Source organism: Lichenostomus cassidix, chromosome 5 (assembly GCF_008360975.1).
Source record: "Lichenostomus cassidix isolate B80296 chromosome 5, HeHo_3.0, whole genome shotgun sequence".
Taxonomy (NCBI): Eukaryota; Metazoa; Chordata; class Aves; order Passeriformes; family Meliphagidae; genus Lichenostomus; species Lichenostomus cassidix.
Window position 1 is genome coordinate 36,736,805 of NC_139486.1, and position 21,884 is coordinate 36,758,688.

Below are 21,884 nucleotides of genomic sequence, written 5' to 3' on the forward strand. Positions count from 1 at the left end.
CTATACCTGTTTCAGAAAAGTAAAAGGTGTTATATCCTCTTACCTATCTCCTGAACCACTATAATCTTAAACAAAGATATCATACAGTAAATCCAGTATCACTGGCTCTTTTTCCTGGCCAGAGTAAGAGAGCTACTAATTTCCTTAGGTGCTTTGCAGGTGTGGTTGTAAATATGGCCAGATAATGATCTTTGCAGCTTCAAGATGGGAGGAAGCTGCTTATTACTTACCTGGGGTATCTGAGGACTGCTGTGTTACCTTTCCAAGACACGTCAATGTAAAGCCACACATTGAAACCTACTCTGTTTATGTTTAGAATTTGTTCTTTTATTTTAAACCAAGTGATTGCAGAGCATTAATTGAAATAATAATTGAGTAATTTCAAGGTCATTCCACTCAAGCCAGTTTCTCAAACCTTTATCTTTAGATCTTATTTAAATAGCCTGACACTGATGTCAATATAAAAGTCGCTTGTGCAAAGACTTCAGAAGAGTTAGGTAAGTATTACACTTCACCACTTGGCTGACAGGAACACTTGACTTATGGTTATGGTATTCAGTTTCAACTTGTCAAGAGAAGGCTCTCTTTCTTAGTTGCCACCTACCTCTTGTATTTATTTAATGGTCACTTTTTTAGAGAGTAACAAGAGAGTAACTCTTGTTTTCTGTTATTGTTTTTCACTCTCTATGACTACAAGTTCTTTGGGGCAGGATCTACCAAGGACATGTTTGCTACTGAAAGTTATTATACTGGGCAAGAGCAATTAAGAAACAAAGGTTGCTGTGATTGTATGACACATGTAGCAGCATTTCCTTTCTGTTTCTGTCAAATCCTCTTTCAACCCTGTACGTGGGTTTTGTTCAAGGTTCTGCCTTTACCTGAGCATAGCCCTTAGATGTTGGCCGAGAAAGGAATTAAATATATACAATAATTTATTTCAAATAATATGGAAGTCATTAAGGGTTCAATTAATGCATTCCTGCCAGTAACTTATTGTCTAAGTATCCCTTCAAAAATAGCAAGACTAAAACAGTAGCAGGCATCCTCACTGTGCTATTCTGTAGGTTAGTATATTGCCAATGGGTAGGCTTCTTACCTAAAGCTAGCATCAGCCAACCCATGTCCTGGCTTAGGTTGTCTGGAAGACATCAGTGTAGTGTAAATTTGAGAAAACCACTCAACTGCGTGTAGAGACAAGGCAAAGAAATATAGAAACAGCCAATTCAGGGAGAACTGAATACATCCAAGTATATCACCAGTAGCTCTGGAAATTACTGCAGAGTGTGCCTTTATAGCAGGCACACTGATCACAAAGAACAAGCGAATACTCACACAGGGTCCTTGGTAAATACCGAAAATGCTCAAGTCTTCAAAATACCTAATGGCAAAGTTTCATGTTGCAGCAGGAAATTTAAGAACTAGTTGTTGCTAAAACAGGAGGTTTTGCTCCCATCCAAGTCCCAAGCTTAGAAAGTCCTGCTCCTAATGCACAATATTGGCTCTGGAAGTCCTCTGGCAAAATGCTATGCTCATCTGAGAGGCTGAAGCAATAGAAAACTACTCTTCTCCTTTTCCTGAAGAATTCTAGGACTGCCCTTCTGTAGTGGCATGCAGCCACTACCTCAGCTTGAGCTCAGTAGTGGGAATCTGACCATGGACAAAGAGAATCGTCCGTAAGAGCTGTCTAAAGCATCAGCACTCAAAGGGAAATGAGTATCAAAGGTGGAAAACACATTAGACAATTCACTGCACATTCCTGCAAGTGGATCATTACCATCCACGGAACCCAGTACCAGAAAGTCATGGGGCTTTTCACTACCTTTTGTAGGGTTCTTCTAAGGTTACTGAAAGATTGCCAGATTTGAAAACTGAATTTTTTCCTTCCTTCACTTATGTTCTCTTTTTTCTAATACAAAAACTGTAGACATCAGCCAAGCTATATGAACAATTTAAAACAGAATAATCAGAGTTTGACTTAGTCATTAGAGTTATTATGAGCCTTGCAAGCTTATTTACAGCAATTAAGAGCCCTGTGACTCACTTCTGGTGGATTACAACTTCTGACAGCAGACGACAACTTCAGGGGTTCTACAGAGGATTTTAATACAAAAGCTCCTGCATTGATATTTATCCCTATAGAAAATACTTCTGATGAGAAAAATTTCTTGTTTAGGTGAGTGTCCCTTCTTCTAGTCAATTTTTACCATTTCTGTGACAAAAAGAATTCAAAGTTTACTTAATAGAACAATTGGGAATTTGTCTTGCTGAAAGCACCCTCAATTCCAGTGATATGAAAGCAGCTTTCTGTAACCTGCTCCCCTTAAGCCAGTGGAGAAGGCAGAGAGTGTGAGCAGAGAGCCAGGCACTTGAAACACAGTGAGCATCTCTGCTGGTCTCAGGAAAGCTGCTCTAACCTGTGCCAAGGCAGAGTCATCCATGGAGCCTGATATTATCTCTGAATGTCTCTGTGCAAGCATATTAGGTCAGGTTAATTCCTCTGTTTCAGCAGCACATAAAACATGGCACTTGCATCACACTGCAATTTTAAATGCTTTCATTCCAGTAGAAAAATTATTTTTCACAGGCACAGATCCTTTTTAACCTCTTAGCTTATATAATACCTTGGGAATTCTGAAGCTCCTAAGATTTTTACAAAGTCCTTCTTGAAACCTGAGAACCCAGAATAGAAAATCATACCAAAGCCAATAGAAATGTATAGCCTTCAGCATCTCAAGGGACTAGAGTGTTTTTAACCATAGGCCTCCCACATTCATGGCTCATGTGTCAGGTAAAACATGATATGGCCAACAAGAGAAAAAAATTTTGTGTAGTTCATGAAAGGTATTGAGTCTGTTCGGAGTAGAACATTAAATTAAGCTACCTGTACTGCCTCACTTGCCAGAGGATTCCAGGCCTATGTGCCAAAGGCCCAAAATTAGATCTCCTGGACCTAGCCAGGGAGAGTCTGAGCTGGGAGAGATGCATTCACTCCGACACTCTAGCTTCCAGAAGTAGAGATCTGATGGAAGACTAGATTTCAGATGGTCACCTCTGCCATAAACATCTCCAGGAAGCAAGCCCCACCCACAGCCTGCCAATGCAGCAGAGCACAAACCAGTAATGGTGCCGTCCCTGCAATACACACAATTTGTACTCTGCAACCCCTCCCCATGCAATAGACACATTACAAAGTTGCAGAGACCCTTGCTTTGTATGATTCAAATCCACTAATTGTCAGTGTTCCCTACTGTGTAGTTACACACATACTGAACATATTTGTCAGCCAAGTAGTAGCAAGCAAACTGTGAACCACAAAAAGGTAAAATGTCCTGCTCCAATGCTGGGAACTGGAATGTTCATCCCACAGAGGAAATCGTGTTGGCTCACCTCCGTAAAGATTTCACTCCCATATATAACAAAGATTTTGAAACATTTCTGGGTTGATGCCTCAGCTTACATGCCAGGACCCTCCCTACACTGTTCTGGCTCAGCAGTCCCCTGGGCATGCTGGGAGCTTCAAACCACAGAGATCTAGGAAGCTGGAAGCAAAGGAATTGACCAACAGCTAAAGAACATCTAATGGGCAGCTCGTTCCCCTGCTGACCAGCCTAGGGGGTAGCCCCTGGTAAGTGGGAGAAGCCAGCAGTGCCCTGTCATCACAGAATGGTGGGGAGCTAGAGGAACAGGCCAGGTGGGTCAACAAGGTTTACGAAAGCATGACAACTTTCCAAGCAGGTTTCCATGAAGTTGGAGAACCAGCCAACCCAGCAATACAGAATCCAATCAACATTTTCAAATGGAGAAGTGTTGCATCAGAAAACGTATGATCAGCTCTGTTCATCAGACACCGCTTCCTCATGTACACTAAAATTGGGAATGGGAAGTACCTGACTGTTGTTAACACACCGCATATTTCCTCCTCCTCCTCAGACTTGATACACAAACAGCTGACAACATGGACAGATATGTGGAGCATGGAATGCCTTGTGCAACAACTTGCTTACAGTAAAAAGAGGAAATAAGATTAAAATGGTAATGTATCCCCTGCTCTTTGACTCTGTCATAAATCATTGGTACACCTTAGGTAAGTTGGTGAGAAATCTGTAGTGTGAAATGAAAGTTAGCAACAGCCAGTTTACCATGGAAACTGCTACAGTCAGAGGAAAGACACACTAAAATTGTAAAGAAAAAATATAATGATTCTGTTGTACGCCTTCCATCTATGAATACAAACATTGTATACTGACACTGTCAATGTTCAGAGAAATTGAGTGTATTCCCCATCAAGTGTCTGTATTGTGGAAGGCATCAGTTTACCCAAGGTCCAGAGAGCACCAAAAGGTCCAGTAGCCATGGCATAGATCAGAAATGTGTCCCACCCTCTGAATTAATACTTTAAGACGCTTCTTGTTCCACATAGGACATTGTTTAGCCTTATGTGGCTCTGAATCAAATGAAATGAATGGTTGTATTACATTATTACAGATGCAGCTAAATGCTCTTCACTTGTCCCAAGCAAAACATCCTTCAGCTCTGGGGGGAATAACCTGGGAGTCAGAAAGTTAATTAATGGTTTCGCATGGCACCAGGGACAGTCTGTAAGAAGCAGTCAGCAGGGCAGCTTAATTTTCATTCAACATACTCATGTACTAGAAGTCTACATTAATAACTCCCACAGAAGGTATTATGGTCTCCCCTGCAAAACCGAGAAACAAAGATACTGTAAAGCAATTTGACACTTTCCTAAATGGGAGTAGATCTTAACAGCTGTCGATTAGCAACCCCTTTCATCCCCAACATTTGAAAGAACAACTGTACAGGTGAACCCATGCCAATCCATTTCAACCTCTAGTGACAGGAATATCTATTTAATATCTTAATTCTAGTTCTGGTTGTGATCACTTGAGCTCCACTTCGTTCCTTCTGACATATGTAGTCATCACCATTATGTGGTCTGTCTGTGTCAGGACAAGGTTTAATGAGAAACATACTAACAGCAGAGCATCTTGGGGTTTTTACTGCTACCTGTGTAGTGCTCAGCACAAGTAAAATTCTCATCCCTTACACTCTGTCTCCTGTCCCTCACCACTCCAGATTACCAAGGGGAGCTAGTCAAAATTCAGCCAGTCAAAAAACAACCCACAGTAAAATGCTGAAAGTTCAAAGCCATGTCTTTGCTGTTGGTAACAGATGTCCCAAAAAGATTAAGAGACATTTTCCTGATCTGCAGCTACTGGTAATTCATTAGTAGGTTTTGGGCTTAGAAAATCCCATCTTTTCTGCTATCCATTTAGTAGTTATATGCATTTAAAAAGCCAAAAGCTCTGATCTTCTCAGACATTTGCACATTCCTCTCAGGAATAGTCTAATTGATATTAATAGGATAATTCACAGGTGAAGTGCCACCTTAGGTGCACAAGATGAATTGGAGTACAACTAAACAACAGACAAAGGAATACGCACAAAACATCACCCCTTTCCCCCCTCTCTGCTCCCCATGAAAACCAAATGCATCACGTTTTTTCATAGGTTTAATTATTGTTAAACTCTTGTATGTGTTGGTGTTTGTGTTGGTGTTCATGTAATTTATTTAGAGTGAAGATTTTTTTTTTGGAGTAAGGTCTACAGCTTATCTGGGAACTTCTATCACTTTTAACAAATCACTTCTCTCTTGACTTTTCTCAGTGCCACAGTACCATAAATGTCAATAAATTCTATTTCTGATCTTGAAACCTGTGGCAAAGCTAAACTATGTATCTTCCCTCCCACACCTTCCTTTCACATGGTGACCCCTGACTTTTCTCAGCCTCCACACCACATTTTCCTCCCACATGATAACTAAACTTAAATCAAAACTGGATAATTCTCCTTTATGCATAGCTCAATCACACATGAATAACTTAATTCAGGAATTACTAGGAAAAATGCATACATTAGGTAGGTCCAACTAAATAGTCATAGATCACCTTTGTTTTCTTTTTCTCCCATATTCAAGATTTTCCTTATATATCAAAGACATATTAGAAACCTGTAGTTGACCTATATATCCACAGGCAGTGATGGTCTATGTGTTTCATAGAAAAGCTTCAGATGAAGAGACAAGCTGTTCCCATTATTTCAAGAAGACTCGCTCCTTTATCTAATGGTGTTAGAAACTAACACTAAAATGCCCTTGGCACCAATATATAGTGCACCTCTTCCAAAAAATAAAGAGTACTAGAGCTTCCCAGATAATACCTTGCACAAGATAATATATAAAAGTTTCCTCAGAAGGAACCTTGATTCCAGGGCCTGAGGTTCATAAAACCACTAGTGGAGGAAAAACCTGTCCTTCCCCTGTTTCCAGCTTTCTTTCCTGAGCAAACATTTTGAAGGCAGTTCCTGGAGACAAACCTTGAGTGATTTCCTCAGCCAGTTTCCATTTCTTATTGGTATTCCTATAGTAGAGGCTCCAGGCCTTCATTTGCATCTCAACTGTGTCAGAGGGTTTCAGTCTTTCCTGTTTATACTCTATATACCATCATGGCAGCAGTGCCATTAGGATAATTATAGTTAGGTTACAACTCCCCTGCACACTACCAGGAGACGCTTTGTGTCTTAGATAATGAGGTCAGCAATTTCCCAGATTTGCAGAACAAGGACAAATTGTTTTGGCAATATGCCAAACTTATTCCCATGTTTGACCTACCACCTTCTCCTACAGGAGACCCCATCTGCTTTTCTGCATTATTGTTCATAACTTCTGCTTCAGGCTCTTCTTCCTCTAGGATGAACCATACCATGTTTTACCCTCTGCAGAAGCTTCTAAAGGCCACCACCAGCACAGAGGCCAGTGGAGAATTCTTACAGATAATTACAGCAGCAATGGTGAGGGGGAAATGGGAGAAATCATAGGCCAAAATCATATTTCAGTATGTTTTTCTAAATAAATATCAGTGGAACATACTTCTAAGCTGTTTTTACATTGCAAGCAACAAGAGAAAACAGAAAATAATCGGCTATTCACAAATGGTCTTCCAAACCTACCCTGTGCATTGTTGCTGTCTCTGCAAGGAACAGGACATCTCAGCTCTACAGTTGCCTGTGAGATCTGACAGTCCAGGTTTTATTTAGCACTTAATTTTAGGTTACATTCAAGGCCAGACTAACACAGCTAATTCCTCCATTTGTACCATTGCACTGAAATTCATACTGAGGCACCTGAATTTTTAGAGCACCATGCTTTGTAGACATAATAACTCTAAATATGACTTGACTGTGCACCTAAATTGAAGATATGGCCCTCAAAGCAGACATATTACAAGTGAATTCCTGGTCCCAACAGAATCGGTAGCAAAACTATCACTAAGACATATGCATCTCAGCTATACAGAGAGTAAGCGTCACACAAAGCAGAGCAACTGGCTTAGGGAAAGCACTGCAACTTCCTAATGTGCTAACAAATCCAAACAAAGCACAAATCCAAACAAAGCAAAAATTTGTTGCTTTGCACCAAAGCACCAAATCCAAACAAAACACAATGGCTTACTCCTCACGGGTGGTAAGCCATTGCCAGACATGCATCCTTCCGATAAAATCTTAACCTATAAAATCTGTATCCCAGCAGAAACAGTGCACACCAACACTGAGCACTGCATGGGATTTTGCAGCCTTTCGCCACGCCCTGAGCCAGATATCATCTGCTTGGCTGAGGCTCGTACTGTATCTATACACAACTGTTTCTCTCACTGTTGCTATAGCTGTACATTATGAAACTCCTTAAACACATAATACATCAGCTTCTGGCACAGCTCTCTTGAGCAGGTGTGTTGTGCAATGCATTCTTCAGAGCTTGCAGGGATTAAATAGCATTCTGTGGATCCCAAGAGGCACAGTTTATATTGCTCTGAGCACCATAAAGCCAAGTTTCCTTTGTTCAGCAGGGTTGAAGGCTGTTGCAAATTCAGATATATAAAGATAGAAGGAGAAAAGAAGAACTACGACTGAAGTTTAGCATAAGTCCACCACAGATTAATTTTTAAATTTCTAACTTGCAACAATTTAAGATAAAGCTTTCTATACAAACATGCTCCCAAATGCAAACATCTGGAGGAAAAGTGCTTCTGGGCTAAAAAATTTCTGATGTATTCCAGCAAGGTACAAGAAGCTGAGAATGAGATATTTTGTGTAAAATATCTTCCTAAAACTCTCCTACTGTACAGCTTTTCTGACCTTGCTACTTTTGCTAAAGTGTCTCCTTAGATATACCACATGGTTGGCATACTTTGAAAACTTGGAATTGCTAGGCTTTATTGTTAGAGGATTTGGTGCCTTAAAACACAGTGACACCATGTGGCCAATTGCTTAGGCTAGAAACAACGTGCTAGGATACAATTTTCTCCTTTTTCTTTGGCTTTATTGAATTTCTCTTACGCATGCTTGCAACTATATTGACTAGTGAGAGTAAACTCAGTTAGAACAATGATCAGCTGCAGGGGTAAACAAAGCCAAAGCCAGTGACTATTTGGGATTTCAGCATACATTCAAAAGCCTAAAGTTTGCAAAAGTGTCCAATGAAAACACACCTGTAAGTTCAGCAATACCCATAAGAACAGTTTGTACATGTGTCAAAACATCGTATTCACTTGACAGATGCAAGCAGCTTGTGGAATTATAATTCAACATTCTCAAAGAAGTGCACCTGGAAGGTGCACTTAAATATCTATGGTTTAATTCTGCACTAACATCACAAAAACTTGCAATTAGTTTTGAAAATGGAGATATATTTGCCTTACTCTCATGGCTTGTTTTTCTTCCAAGAAGATGCAGACACCCCCATTTATTTTTACAGACACTTCTGAGCTAAGTATTTAAAATCACAAGTGGGAATATTACTGCTAGTAATGTTCTCAGTAGGTTTGTTATCACTCTGCATTATATAATATGGTGACTGATGTGATGAGTCATCTCTCCCTAGCACAGTCCTTTTTCCCAGACGAAGTGCTGCACACTGAAAAGGTTCAGCTCACAACAAATGGTTAGAATGGGCACATCCCTTCGAAAGACAGACACACAGACAGGCAGGCAAATAGGCAGATGAAAACTGAATATGGAACATCCCTCAAACAGAAAGAGAATAATACATTAATTGGCTCTTTACAGGGAATGTATTCTCAGGACTATCAAAAAAAATTAACGTTCACTGAAGTATTAGTATTTTGAGGCAGGATTCAGAACATCTTGCTCTCAAGACCAGAAAGGAAGTGAAAATAAAACATGGCTTGCAGTAGCACAGCTTTGCAAAGTCAATGTGCCATCAATGTTGTCGTTTTTACTGATTAGTTAGATAACATGCTGGTGCCATTTTCTTCATTCCATATGTGTTTTAGGTTGCAATATTGATGTAGTTAAGTATTCTATTACCACTAGCTGTGGGCCATTAGCTGCTATCACCTACTCCGGATGACAGGCAATGGGCCATCCTTAGCTATTATCACTTGCTAACGACCTACCCCGCATGACAGGCAATGGGCCATCAGGGACCCACCGTGTGACTCATGGACTTATCTCATCTCATTGTGAGATGCTCTGCCGAGGAGGGAGGAGCCAGGTGTTCCCACCTGGATATAACCTGGCCCTGGAACTGCCTGAGCGAGCCCTGTCTACTGGGTTCCCAGAGGACCAGAGCTACTACTGGATCTTCAGCTGGAGACTAGACCTTCACAGGATCACCGCTTCAACTGGACTAGGACTGCTACTACCACCCTAACAGGGTGTTAGGTTGTATCTGACTTTGTCAGTGCTTTTCCTTGTATTATTTCACTTATTTTTAATTTCAGTCTTGACTTGTGATCTCCCATTGGTTTGTTTTCAAACCAAGACATATTTTGGCGCCCAACGTGGGGCACGACCTGGAGAAACGCAGAAATCCTATCACCATGATGCTCAGCTTATCTATATAGGTGCTTTATCTCGCTCTCTATATCTTTCCTCAAATGGGAAGCTATCTGCCCGTCGTATTGCTCTTGTTACGATCAAAGCACAGCATGAAAATTGCTCTATTGGTTTATTATGCCTATTGCATAGTAACCTGTGAGGCGATAAACACCATTTGTTATATATACTCGACTTTGTCTGCCTGGCCTAACCTGAGCTGCTTCGTCTGGGATCTCATCAGCAATCGCACCCACCCTCTGGGGCTAGGAGGAGAGAGCGGTTTCTTCCAGCCTTTCAGGTCAAGCACAGCCATTTTTGACAATATTGAGTTCTCTCTAGATGCTAGGGATGGCATAATCTTTTTGTTAGTTCTGTTTTCTTTGACCAGCACTGTTTACCTCATGCTGAAGAACAGAACAATACTTTGTCTTCTTGAGGAGGAGAAACGAAGCAAGTCAGCAGGCAAGAGGAAAAGAACCAAAAGAGCAGTCAATGTCTCACCACAGACCATTGCCGAATCAGAACAGCCAAAGCCAGTAGCGGTTGCCCCCGTCCAGAAAAAAAAATCCAAGAGCAAGTCAGTCCGCACAGCGACTGATAAAGATGCGGCAGGACCATCTCACCAAGCAGAAGAGACAGAGCCAGAGATCATCACTCGCTCTCTATCCCTGGGGGAGCTGCGTGACCTACGGAGGGAATTCACCCGGCAGGCGAATGAGTCCATCTTAACCTGGCTGCTCCGTATCTGGGACGCTGCAGCTAATGACACTATTCTAGATGGAAGTGAGGCCAGACAACTGAGATCCCTGTCTCAAGATGTGGTCATTGACCAGGAGATTGGGAAAACCCAGGAAACTCTCAGCCTCTGGCGGCGATTGCTGCTGAGTGTACGGGACAGATACCTGTGCAAAAAAGACCTCCAGATGCACCAAAAGAAATAGAACACAATAGAACAAGGTATCCGATGCCTGAGGGAATTGGCTGTGCTAGAGATCATTTTCTCAGACAACGAGAAATTCCCCAAGAGCCCAAATAATGTCCGGTGCACTTCACAAATGTGGCTAAGATTCGCGCGGCTCGGACCAGAGATATACTCTCGTTACCTGGCAACATTACAGTAGAGGGAAGGCGAAGACCAGGTAAGCGTGTTAGCAAACAAACTGAGAATTTATGAGGACACTGTCACCGCCCCACTACGCACCCAGGTCTCATCGGTAGAAACAAACCTAGCCGAGCAAGTCCGGAGATTGATTGAAGAGAGCCATCAAAAACTAAGGAAAGAGCTCACAGAAAGATTTTTCCATGCCACACCAAAACCAACCCGAGTCTCTGCCATCAGGAGCAGACGTACTCCAGTCAGGGAAAGAAAACAAACTCCACGACGTGACCTCTGGTTTTTCCTTCAAGAGCATGGGGAAGACATGAAGAAGTGAGATAAGAAACCCACCTCCACCTTAGCAGCCCGGGTACGTGAATTGAAAAAGGAAACATCCATTTCAGGAGGCTCATCTAAGTACAACACTGCCCCAGTCTCTTGTGAACAGAACTCCAAACAGAATGAAAGTGATAATATGACTGATCCTCTTGAAGAGACCTCAAGAACACATTTACAGGAGAAGAACATCGTGCACCAAAAACAAGATTAGAGGAGCCCTGCCTCTAGCCAGGTAGAAGAAAGGGATAATCGGATCTATTGGACTGTGTAGATCCGATGGCCTGGCACGTCTAACCCACAAAGATACACGGCTTTGGTTGACACCGGCGCTCAGTGCACCCTGATGCCATCCAGGTATGTGGGGACCAAATCCATTTCCATTTCTGGAGTGACAGGAAGATCCCAGCAGCTGACTGTACTGGAAGCTGAAGTGAGTTTAACTGAGAACGAGTGGCAGAAACACCCCATTGTGACTGGTCCAGACGCCCCATGCATCCTCGGCATAGATTATCTCAAGAGTGGATATTTCAAAGACCCGAAGGGACATCGCTAGGCTTTTGAGATAGCAGCTGTAGAGACAGAAGACATAAGACAACTGAATACCCTGCCCGGTCTCTCAAATAACCCGTCTGCTGTAAGACTACTGAGAATTGAAAAACAGCAGGTACCAATTGCTACAGCTACAGTGCACCGCCGGCAATACCGCACTGACAGAGACTCTGTGGCCCCCATCCATAAAATGATTCGAGATCTAGAGAGCCAAGGGGTGGTCAGCAAGGCTCACTCACCCTTTAACAGCCCTATATGGCCGGTGCGTAAGTCCAGTAAAGAATGGAAACTGACGGTGGATTACCGTGGCCTGAATAAAGTCACACCACCACTGAGTGCTGCTGTACCGGACATGTTAGAACTTCAGTATGAACTGGAATCCAAGGCAGCAAAGTGGTATGCGACCATTGATATTGCCAATGCCTTTTTCTCCATTCCTCTGGCAGCAGAGTGCAGGCCTCAGTTTGCTTTCACCTGGAGAGGTGTGCAGTACACGTAAAACCGACTGCCCCAGGGGTGGAAGCACAGTCCCACCATCTGCCATAGACTGATCCAAGCTGCACTAGAAAAGGGTGAGGCTCCAAAACATCTGCAGTATATTGATGACATCATTGTGTGGGGGGACACAACAACGGAAGTATTTGAAAAAAGAGAAAAAATCATCAGAATTTTCCTGGAAGCCGGTTTCGCCATCAAGAAGAGCAAAGTCAAGGGACCTGCCCAAGAGATCCAGTTCCTGAGAGTAAAGTGGCAAGATGGACAGCGTCAGATTCCTTCTGAGGTCATCAATAAGATCATCGCGATGTCTCCACCAACCAACAAGAAAGAGACGCAAGCTTTCCTAGGCGCCATAGGCTTTTAGAGAATGCACATCCCTGAGTACAGCCAAATTGTGAGTCCTCTCTACCTCATAACCCGCAAGAAGAACGATTTCCACTGGAGCCCTGAACAGCAGCAAGCCTTCACCCAAATCAAACAGAAGATCGCTCATGCGGTAGCCCTGGGACCAGTCAGGACAGGACCAGAAGTAAAAAATGTGCTTTACTCTGCAGCTGGGAGCCATGGTCTATCCTGAAGCCTTTGGCAGAAGGTGCCTAGTGAAACCCGAGGTCGACCACTAAGATTCTAGAGCCGAAGTTACAGAGGGTCTGAAGTCAACTACACTCCCACCGAAAAAGAAATCTTGGCAGCTTACGAAAGAGTCCAAGCCGCCTCAGAGGTGATCGGCACAGAAACACAACTTCTCCTTGCACCCCGACTGCCAGTGCTGGGGTAGATGTTCAAGAGAAGGGTTCCCTCTACCCACCATGCCACTGATGCCACGTAGAGCAAATGGATTGCCCTCATCACACAGCGCGCCCGTATTAGAAACCCAAATCGCCCTGAGATTCTGAAAATTATAACAAACTGGCCTAAAGGTGAGACTTTTAAATTATCTTCAGAAGAAGCAGACGAGCAAGTAGCACGTGCTGAGGAAGCACCCCCGTATAACGAGCTGCCGGAGAGTGAAAAACACTATGCCCTCTTCACTGATGGTTCCTGCCGAATTGTAGGCGCAAATCAGAAATAGAAAGCTGCAGTATAGAGCCCCACACGACAAGCTGTACAGGCTACTGAGAGACAAGGTGGATCAAGTCAGGTCGCAGAGCTTAAAGCCATCCAACTGGCTTTGGATATTGCCGAACGAGAGAAATGGCCAAGGCTTTATCTCTACACCGACTCTTGGATGGTAGCCAATGCACTGTGGAGATAGTTAGATCGCTGGAGAAAAGCTAACTGGCAGCGCAGAGGAAAACCCATCTGGGCTGCTGAGATTTGGCAAGACATTGCCACCCGGGCAGAAAAGCTAACCGTGAAAGTTCGACACGTGGATGCACATGTACCTAAGAGTCGGGCTAATGAAGAGCATCGTAACAACGAGCAGGTGGACCGAGCTGCCAAGGTGAAAGTGTCACAGGTGGATCTAGACTGGCAGCACAAAGGAGAATTATTTCTAGCTCGTTGGGCCCATGATGCCTCTGGTCATCAAGGGAGAGATGCAACATACAGGTGAGCTCGTGACCGAGGAGTGAACTTGACCATAGACAACATCTCACAGGTCATCCACAGCTGTGAGACTTGCGCTGCAATCAAACAGGCCAAGCGGGTGAAGCCTCTGTAGTATGGTGGACGATGGTCAAAGTACAGGTATGGGGAAGTATAGCAAGTTGACTACATCACACTTCCCCAAACCCGCCAAGGAAAGCGCTACGTGTTGACCATGGTAGAAGCAACCACAGGATGGTTAGAAACCTACCCTGTGCCTCATGCTACTGCCCGGAACACCATCTTGAGTCTAGAAAAGCAAGTCCTGTGGAGACATGGTACCCCTGAGAAAATCGAGTCTGACAATAGAACCCATTTCAAGAATGGCCTCATAAGCACCTGAGCTAGAGAACACAGAATTGAATAGATATACCACATCCCCTATCATGCACCAGCTGCCGAGAAAGTTGAACGATGCAACAGACTACTTAAGACAACTTTGAAGGCACTTGGCGGGGGAACCTTCAAAAATTGAGAACTAAACTTAGCAAAGGCCACCTAGATGGTTAACACAAGAGGTTCTATCAATCGAGCCGGTCCTGCCGAGTCCGAACCTTTGCACACAGTGGATGGAGATAAAGTCCCTGTGGTACACATAAGAAGTTTTTTAAGAAAGACTGTTTAGATTAGTCCCACCTCAGGCAAAGGCAAGCCCATCCGTGGGGTTGTTTTTGCCCAAGGACCTGGTTATACTTGGTGGGTGATGCAGGCAGATGGAGAAACCCGTTGTGTCCCACAAGGAGACCTTATCTTAAGTGAGAACTGTGTAGATGGTAATAGAATAAGGGGTGGATAATGTCCTAGGTTGCAATATTGATGTAGTTAAGTATTCTATTACCACCAGCTGTGGGCCATTAGCTGCTATCACCCACTCCGGATGACAGGCAATGGGCCATCCTTAGCTATTATCACTTGCTAACGACCCACCCCGCATGACAGGCAATGGGCCATCAGGGACCCACCGTGTGACTCATGGACTTATCTCATCCCATTGTGAGATGCTCTGCCGAGGAGGGAGGAGCCAGGTGTTCCCACCTGGATATAACCTGGCCCTGGAACTGCCTGAGCGAGCCCTGTCTACTGGGTTCCCAGAGGACCAGAGCTACCACTGGATCTTCAGCTGGAGACTAGACCTTCACAGGATCACCGCTTCAACTGGACTACTTCAGTTGGACTGCTACTACCACCCTAACAGGGTGTTAGGTTGTATCTGACTTTGTCAGTGCTTTTCCTTGTATTATTTCACTTATTTTTAATTTCAGTCTTGACTTGTGATCTCCCATTGGTTTGTTTTCAAACCAAGACAATATGGAACTCCTGGTGAGGAATTTATGTCAGTACTGTCACAGTGCATCTGAATGTAAATTAAATAGGTTCATTTGAAACGTGATGTAACAGGCTTTTCACCTACATAGATAACAGTTTCACCTCTATACATAGTAATTAGGGCCTAGGAAGCTTCAGCTACTTAGATACAGGACTTTCTGACTGTTCAAAACAGGAGTTTGAGTTGAGGAAGATTACTGACCTGACCCTCCAAATTTTGTCAACCTGACTAGTGAGATTATGCTGCCATCTTGTGACCTGTAAATCTTACATAGCTACAAGTGACAGAATGTTTTCCCCTAGACTGGAAGGACAGTATACATGTCTCCCTGGTACAGAGGTGCAGTAATGATGCTTTGAGCAGCTGAACCTTCTTTTGTATTCAGACCCACATTGTCTGTCCCGAGCTTTCTTACCTGTCTCTCATGGGCTGCACCCTTCAATGTCAACATGGTTGCTAAAGGAAGTGCTGTCCATGGACAGGCCTCAGTAGGGAGCAGAGGCAACCCTGCAGAAGGGGTGAAACCCACAGGTTAAAGGACTAGGGTTTTGTAATAAAGGCTACAGAATGTCCCCCTGCTGCCAAGAGAATCATCTGTTCTGGAAAACAAAACACACACTTAGCCAGCAGTTGAAGATTACAGTATACACTGAAAAAAAAAAAAAGACATATTGTTTACAGCTGGGAAGGAGAATTATTATAAATGATTACATAGTTTTGTACATTGAGGATAAAATTTTCCTCTTCATCTTCTCAAGTGTAAAGTTTGTATATTTATGGAAACACTTTTCTTGCTTGAAAAATATGTTATGGTTGGCTCTTTTCTGACTCTCAATAGAGTTGCTCCATCTGGTCACATTAAATAAAATAGCTGTATGTCAAAGTGGTTATGCTGTTCCCTGAAACAACACAGACTTCAGCACAGTGCCTGCTTACAGAGCATATTGAAATACCTGGAAAAAGGCTAGTAGGGCTGCAATCACACTGAAAAGCAAACTGGGATCCCCTCTCCTAGTAACACCCCATTCTTTCCTTATACCCCAACTGCATGTGCTTCCATCAGTGTGCACTCCCAAAGCACTTTAGAATCAAAGACACAGAATCAAACCGTGAAGTGCTGACAATCCGAAATGCAGGAGCAGGGACACACCAGGAACAAGCAGGCCTGGGGGCTCTGAGCCAACAAGGCAGCTGCTCTGAGCTCAGATGCATTGCTTGGGAGAGCTCACAGAAGGCATGCATAGCTAAAAGGTTCCCTCAACACCTCTACCTGGAGACAAACCATTGGTCTTTCCTCACTACTAAAGCCTCAACCACCATTAGACACCCAAATCATACTTTCTTTCATATCCTTATGTGTCAAAGTAAACCAAAGCATCCTACATTTAGGTTCTGATCAGAGTTTCCAGGACATACTGTATTTTCTTCTGGATATGGCATAGCAGAATAAGAGTTCCCAACTAGCCACTGAAGGTTATGTTTGCATGTTCCCTGTTTTTGAGTAGGCTAATTGCATTGCATTGATTGCTTAATTGGAACCTCAGATCTTGTGACTTTATACTTTCTTATAATAATAAAGTATTTAAGGAACTACACAGCCAGCTGAATCATCTCTGTGAGACTTACCAGTATATTTCAACAACCATAATAACAACTGCTGTGGCAGTGTGAAGCTCTGGACAGATTTGCAGCTAATCCATTTTCAAAGCTAAGTCAAGAAAAAACAATGAAGACTGTGAAATCACATGGCTATAGTCCCTCAGCAAGACGGTGATCACAGGCACAGACCTTCCCTTCCGAGGACAAGGAAGAGGTCTCACGTTTCTTTTTTTCCAATATTCCTGATAGCAAAGCAATTTGTCAGGGGAGATATTTGGTGTAGTCACATGAGGAGGAGCGCCCTTGACACTGTGCTGCAAGTTAGCAGTGACCCATCTGACACAGCACAGCCCTTGGCTCCTGCTGTCCCTGAATATTTGTTCTCCAGGCTGTGCCACAGGTCCCCAGATCCTTTGTTGTGTTAAGGGTTGACATGTCTCCTGCCCAGAGCTCAGCCTGCACCTCTACTGCAGCTGCACATTGAGCTACCTACACTGAATGTTTTCCTCAACATCATCTCACATCAAAGCTTTTCTTTAATATGATGTGTCCAAGTGAGAGAATAGAGCTCATTCTTTTCCCTTTCATTCCAACAAGCACCAACAGATACAATGAGATAGGCAGCATCAAACAGACATCATTTCAAGTCTGCTGGAGCTACAAGTACATCTTGACGACTATCCTGAAAACAAATATTCCTTTCAGCAGCACATAACTGCAGCTTGTATAGTATCATATACATATATATATATATATTCAAGTATTATTCTACTGATCTTTGTCCCCTCATCGTTTATGACTGTCCCTTTTACAACCACCTTCTACCACAGCCAAAAAAGTATTCCATCTTTCTGCTGGGTTTGGTTGCAGTGTGTTCTCGTACAAAAGGTCAGCTGAAGGCAATGTACCAATGAAACTTCAGAGCAGCCTTCAGATTACAACCAGAATGGAATTTCAATGGCAAACAATTGTTACACCTAATCTGCACAGAGATTAATCATGCACAGAAAAATCATGATTTTAGAATATGGAAAGAGGAAAAATTAATTTCTATACTCACCCAGCATTCATTTCTGTAAGATGTTGATAATTTTGGCACCAATCTAGTACTTGTGGCTGCATAAAATCCTGCTGATAACAATCAGAAGTCCTTCAGGATATGTGCCCTTTTGTCTCATGGTAATCTCGCAGTCAAAAATCCTGGAGACAGTGTTCGGGACTCCACCTAGTGAGCTGAAACAGACAGATATCACTAAAGAGACCCTTCATTTCCTCTGACAGGGGTAAAAAACCAACCTAAGAGAGCAGAAGGTATTCTGTTGTCAGAAAACTTGTGCAAATCCAGACTAATGTTCAGGGATTGCTGATGTTTTTTGTGGTATGGAAGTAAACCAAGGATACATTGGCAATCCATAGCTGGCAAGGACAAACATTTTCTCTCTCACAAACTTAATCCACATACAGAAATAGACAGCCACATGCTAATGAAAGAGGCAATATTTCCCTGCAGGAATCCTTGTCATGTCAGCATTTGCATCTCCATATTCTTAGAGCCCAGCTCCAGACATACAGATATTTTATTTTTAGATAAAACCCACCTGTGCAACAAGAGTTTGTGCCTGGGTCTGACATTTCTTTCTCATTTCACAAGGAGGGCTTAAGAGCTACCAAAAGCATTGAGTAAGCCCTTCTGCCCTGAAGCAAATATAATCTTTAAATCTTTCTAATATATCATCTCCTCTCTGTTGCACTAATATGTCACACTCTTCCTTCTCTGATACAGTCTGCTCCCAGAATGGATTCAGGTTGCAGCAGCAGCCCAAACAGGCAGTGGATTAACAGAGTTAAGTTCTATCAGTGCTGAGTGAAGTATGTTGGAGTTTGAAAGTGTACTAATCAGAGCAATGCCTGAGACCTGATCATTAATAACTTTCAACTTACTTCACCCAATTATATCATCACCTATATTATAAGTGATACAGAACTCATTTTGCAAAGTTTTTCAAGAATGAGAGCTCAAAATAAAGCTGGCATTCTTCTAAAGAGAGACATGAGAAAAGAAAGAAAAGCAGAATTCATAAAATCTAACAGAGATAAACAAATTAAAATAGGAGGAGAATAAAACAAAGGACCAAGGAGGAATAAACCACAGAAGCTCAGACCTCTGACTGCCTGGGGGCAGCTGCAGAAGTGCATTTTGGTTCAGTCTGTGGCTCTTCTCTGAAAGTGGAGGTAGGTACATGCTGTGCCTGTTGTTTCTATGGTATCAGCAGGAAGTCAGAGCTGAAGGTGCTGCAGAACTGCCAGCCAAGCAAAGAGTATCATGGCATCTAAGCTCATCAAAGCATCTCTTGTTCTAGAGAAACGTTTTTTAGATGATTAATGGCTTTTGAGAAAGCAGAGCTTTGTTTTTCTTCTGTTTCCAGCTGAAAAGTCTGTTTGGAAGCATATGACCACATACTATCACTTTCAGAGGCATGAAAATATTGAAAGCATCCTTAAATATGCTTTCAGTTTTTACACCTCTTCAATGAAAACCATGAATCTTACAAAGACAGAAGTATTCCTGACTGTCTCCACATGGAATCTTGTACTGAAAAACTGGGGAGCACAGCAAGGAGAAACCATCCTTACTGGCCAAAAACACTCATCTACTCCCAGAAGAACTATATCTCATATACTAAGTAACATTCCATCTAAAATCTCCTTAACTCTGGGATCTGTCCATGTGGTGACCCTCAGAAAAATCACTCCCTATTTTTCATGTGTAGCAGGAGGCTCTGTCCTCCAGGAACACGACCTCATATGGAGAATTCTGCACTGTTCTACAGACAGAATAGCAGGAAAGCAGTAAGACATGCACAGGCACTGGTCAAGTCACGACTGTATGTACAGTGATTTACCCTGAAGAACTTGCTCAGAGGTCACAAAAGAAATGTGTTTTACTACAGGAGTGCTACATGAAACGACCCCATTGCCAGACCTGGCTAAGAGCTGGACAAGCTGCAGAGTATACACAGGATTTATGAGAGTAAAATCTGGATTCCTTCCTGAGCCCAGGAAATTCATTCCTTTGAGGTCTGGACTGACGTTCATTGATAATGCAAAATTATGTTCTTCTGCAGGGAGAAGAAAAGCAGAAGCACTGGAAAGCCAAAAGCCTTATGTGGAGAACTAAGAGGAATAAAGAAGGATAACAACTGTCTTAAAAAATTCTACTTCCCTCTCAATCAAACTGAAAAGAAAATCTGTACATGAAAAGTACTGGGAGCAAATTACTTAAAAATTCAAATGGTCTAAAAAGTTCAAGCTATGTTTCTTAAATTTATGAATTAAAAGGTAGAGTGGTATTACCTGCCTCAGCCCATTATCATCCTCTGTGTGGTGTCTGTTATATGGCTAATAAGGCAGACACAAATCATAAAAATACCCAGAAAGCAAATGGAGCAAGCAGCAAATGAAGCAGAGAGAGAAGACAGCTCTGGCCTCAGTATGACTGAACCCTCACTGCTTAGGAACTACTAGGCACTAGCACCTTTCAGGTTCAAAACCTTCTCTCAGGTCTCAGAAGAGGAAAAAGCCATGTAAGGAGATGAATGGGGTTGGCTTTTTTCAAGCCATTCTTTTGCTAGTGCACAGTGTTTTTTAGGCTATACAAAACACACTTTAGAAAAATAAGACAACTGAAAAAAAAAGATTAAAAAGTTATGTTTATCTCTGGTCTTCCTCCCCCCTCTTTTGGGCATAGTATTCCAGATGAATCAAGGAAAACACAGACAGGTCACACCTTAAACCATATATCCTAAGGAATCTAAATTACCAAATGACTCACTTTGCTTTATATTATATGAGAGGTAACTCTTGATAAAATAAAACTCTCATGTCATGAAAAAAATAATAAGATTTCAAAACCTATTGGTCTAATCTGGAATAAAATTTAAGCCTTTCTTCTGAACCCATCATAAGCACTCACGTATTGATAAACAACAACCTGCTGATCAGAACACTAATCTGGGAACTGGGAGAACCTCATCAGGCACAGCCAAGGCATGAGTTTCAGCCTTCTAAACCCCATAGAGAACCTCAGCTTTTAGTTTAACGACTATTTCAAGGAGACTTTTCTCACCAGTCCTTAAGAGGATAAAACAGAGTTATGCAACTAATTGCTAATCTTTTCCCCAGTGAGAGATAAACTATTTTAATGCCCTTCTTACCTCAGGACTCTCTACCAATTAGAGAACAAAGGACTACATTGTTTTCAAGCCTGATGAGTGACTGGAAAACCCAAATGGAATCAACATGAGATAAATAAAATGTGTTCCTCAGTTTCTACATTGACCTCAAAGCTAGAGAACTTGAGAAAATTTCTATAACCTGTCACTAGAGCTTCTGTGATGGAAAGTAGTTATTACCTCTTCACAAAAGCATTTGTTCTCAACATCCCAAGACAATCAGTGTGCTAATAATAACTGATTGTGAAACCTCTTAGTTGAGAAAGCAAAGCACAGGTTTCAGTGACTTGTTTGTCAGCAGATACTGTGTTCAGTGTTAGCTGGTGATACCATCACAGGTTGTCTTACAGAGAAAAGTGGAATCACCCTATGGCTGAGCAATGGGTTCGGTGCTAATCCCAGGAATCCCGGGGCAGGCAGTGCTTACTGTACACTCACCTCTGGCACTGCACAGTGAAACCATATGGATGAGACCTGAGCCATGCTGCTTCCACTTGCTCGTGTCTGTCTTCTGCCAGAAGGAGATTTCTGCTGGGGGCCCCACATTCTGACCCCACATTCTACAGAAAAAAAAGAATACAAGTTATTACAAAACAGATTTTTTTAATCATATAATATCTCTGCTTGGAAGTGACCCATAATCTTTTGTTTTTCTTTGCTTTCCACTCTCCATTCCTCCCCTCCTTTCCAACAGACATTTATATATGCCTGCACACTCACACATTTCCCTTTATGAGGGGGA

General features: G+C 42.5%; 1 protein-coding gene across 13 annotated transcripts in view; it reads right to left on the bottom strand.

The window, feature by feature from the left end:
* PLA2G4B (phospholipase A2 group IVB) overlaps positions 1–21,884 on the bottom strand; it is a 56,874-nt gene extending 34,990 nt beyond the window's left edge. For 8 of the 13 annotated variants that reach the window (XR_014852645.1, XR_014852646.1, XM_085062355.1 and 5 more), the window contains exon 1: positions 21,581–21,884. Coding sequence is in view for 6 of the 13 variants with exons in the window: in XM_085062355.1 (XP_084918481.1) it covers positions 21,581–21,688 (108 nt within the window). In the remaining 7 variants the exon portion in view is untranslated. Of the gene's footprint in view, positions 1–17,970; positions 18,144–21,580 lie in introns of all 13 variants that reach the window. The other 5 variants (XM_085062356.1, XM_085062352.1, XM_085062354.1 and 2 more) reach the window with 2 other exon arrangements.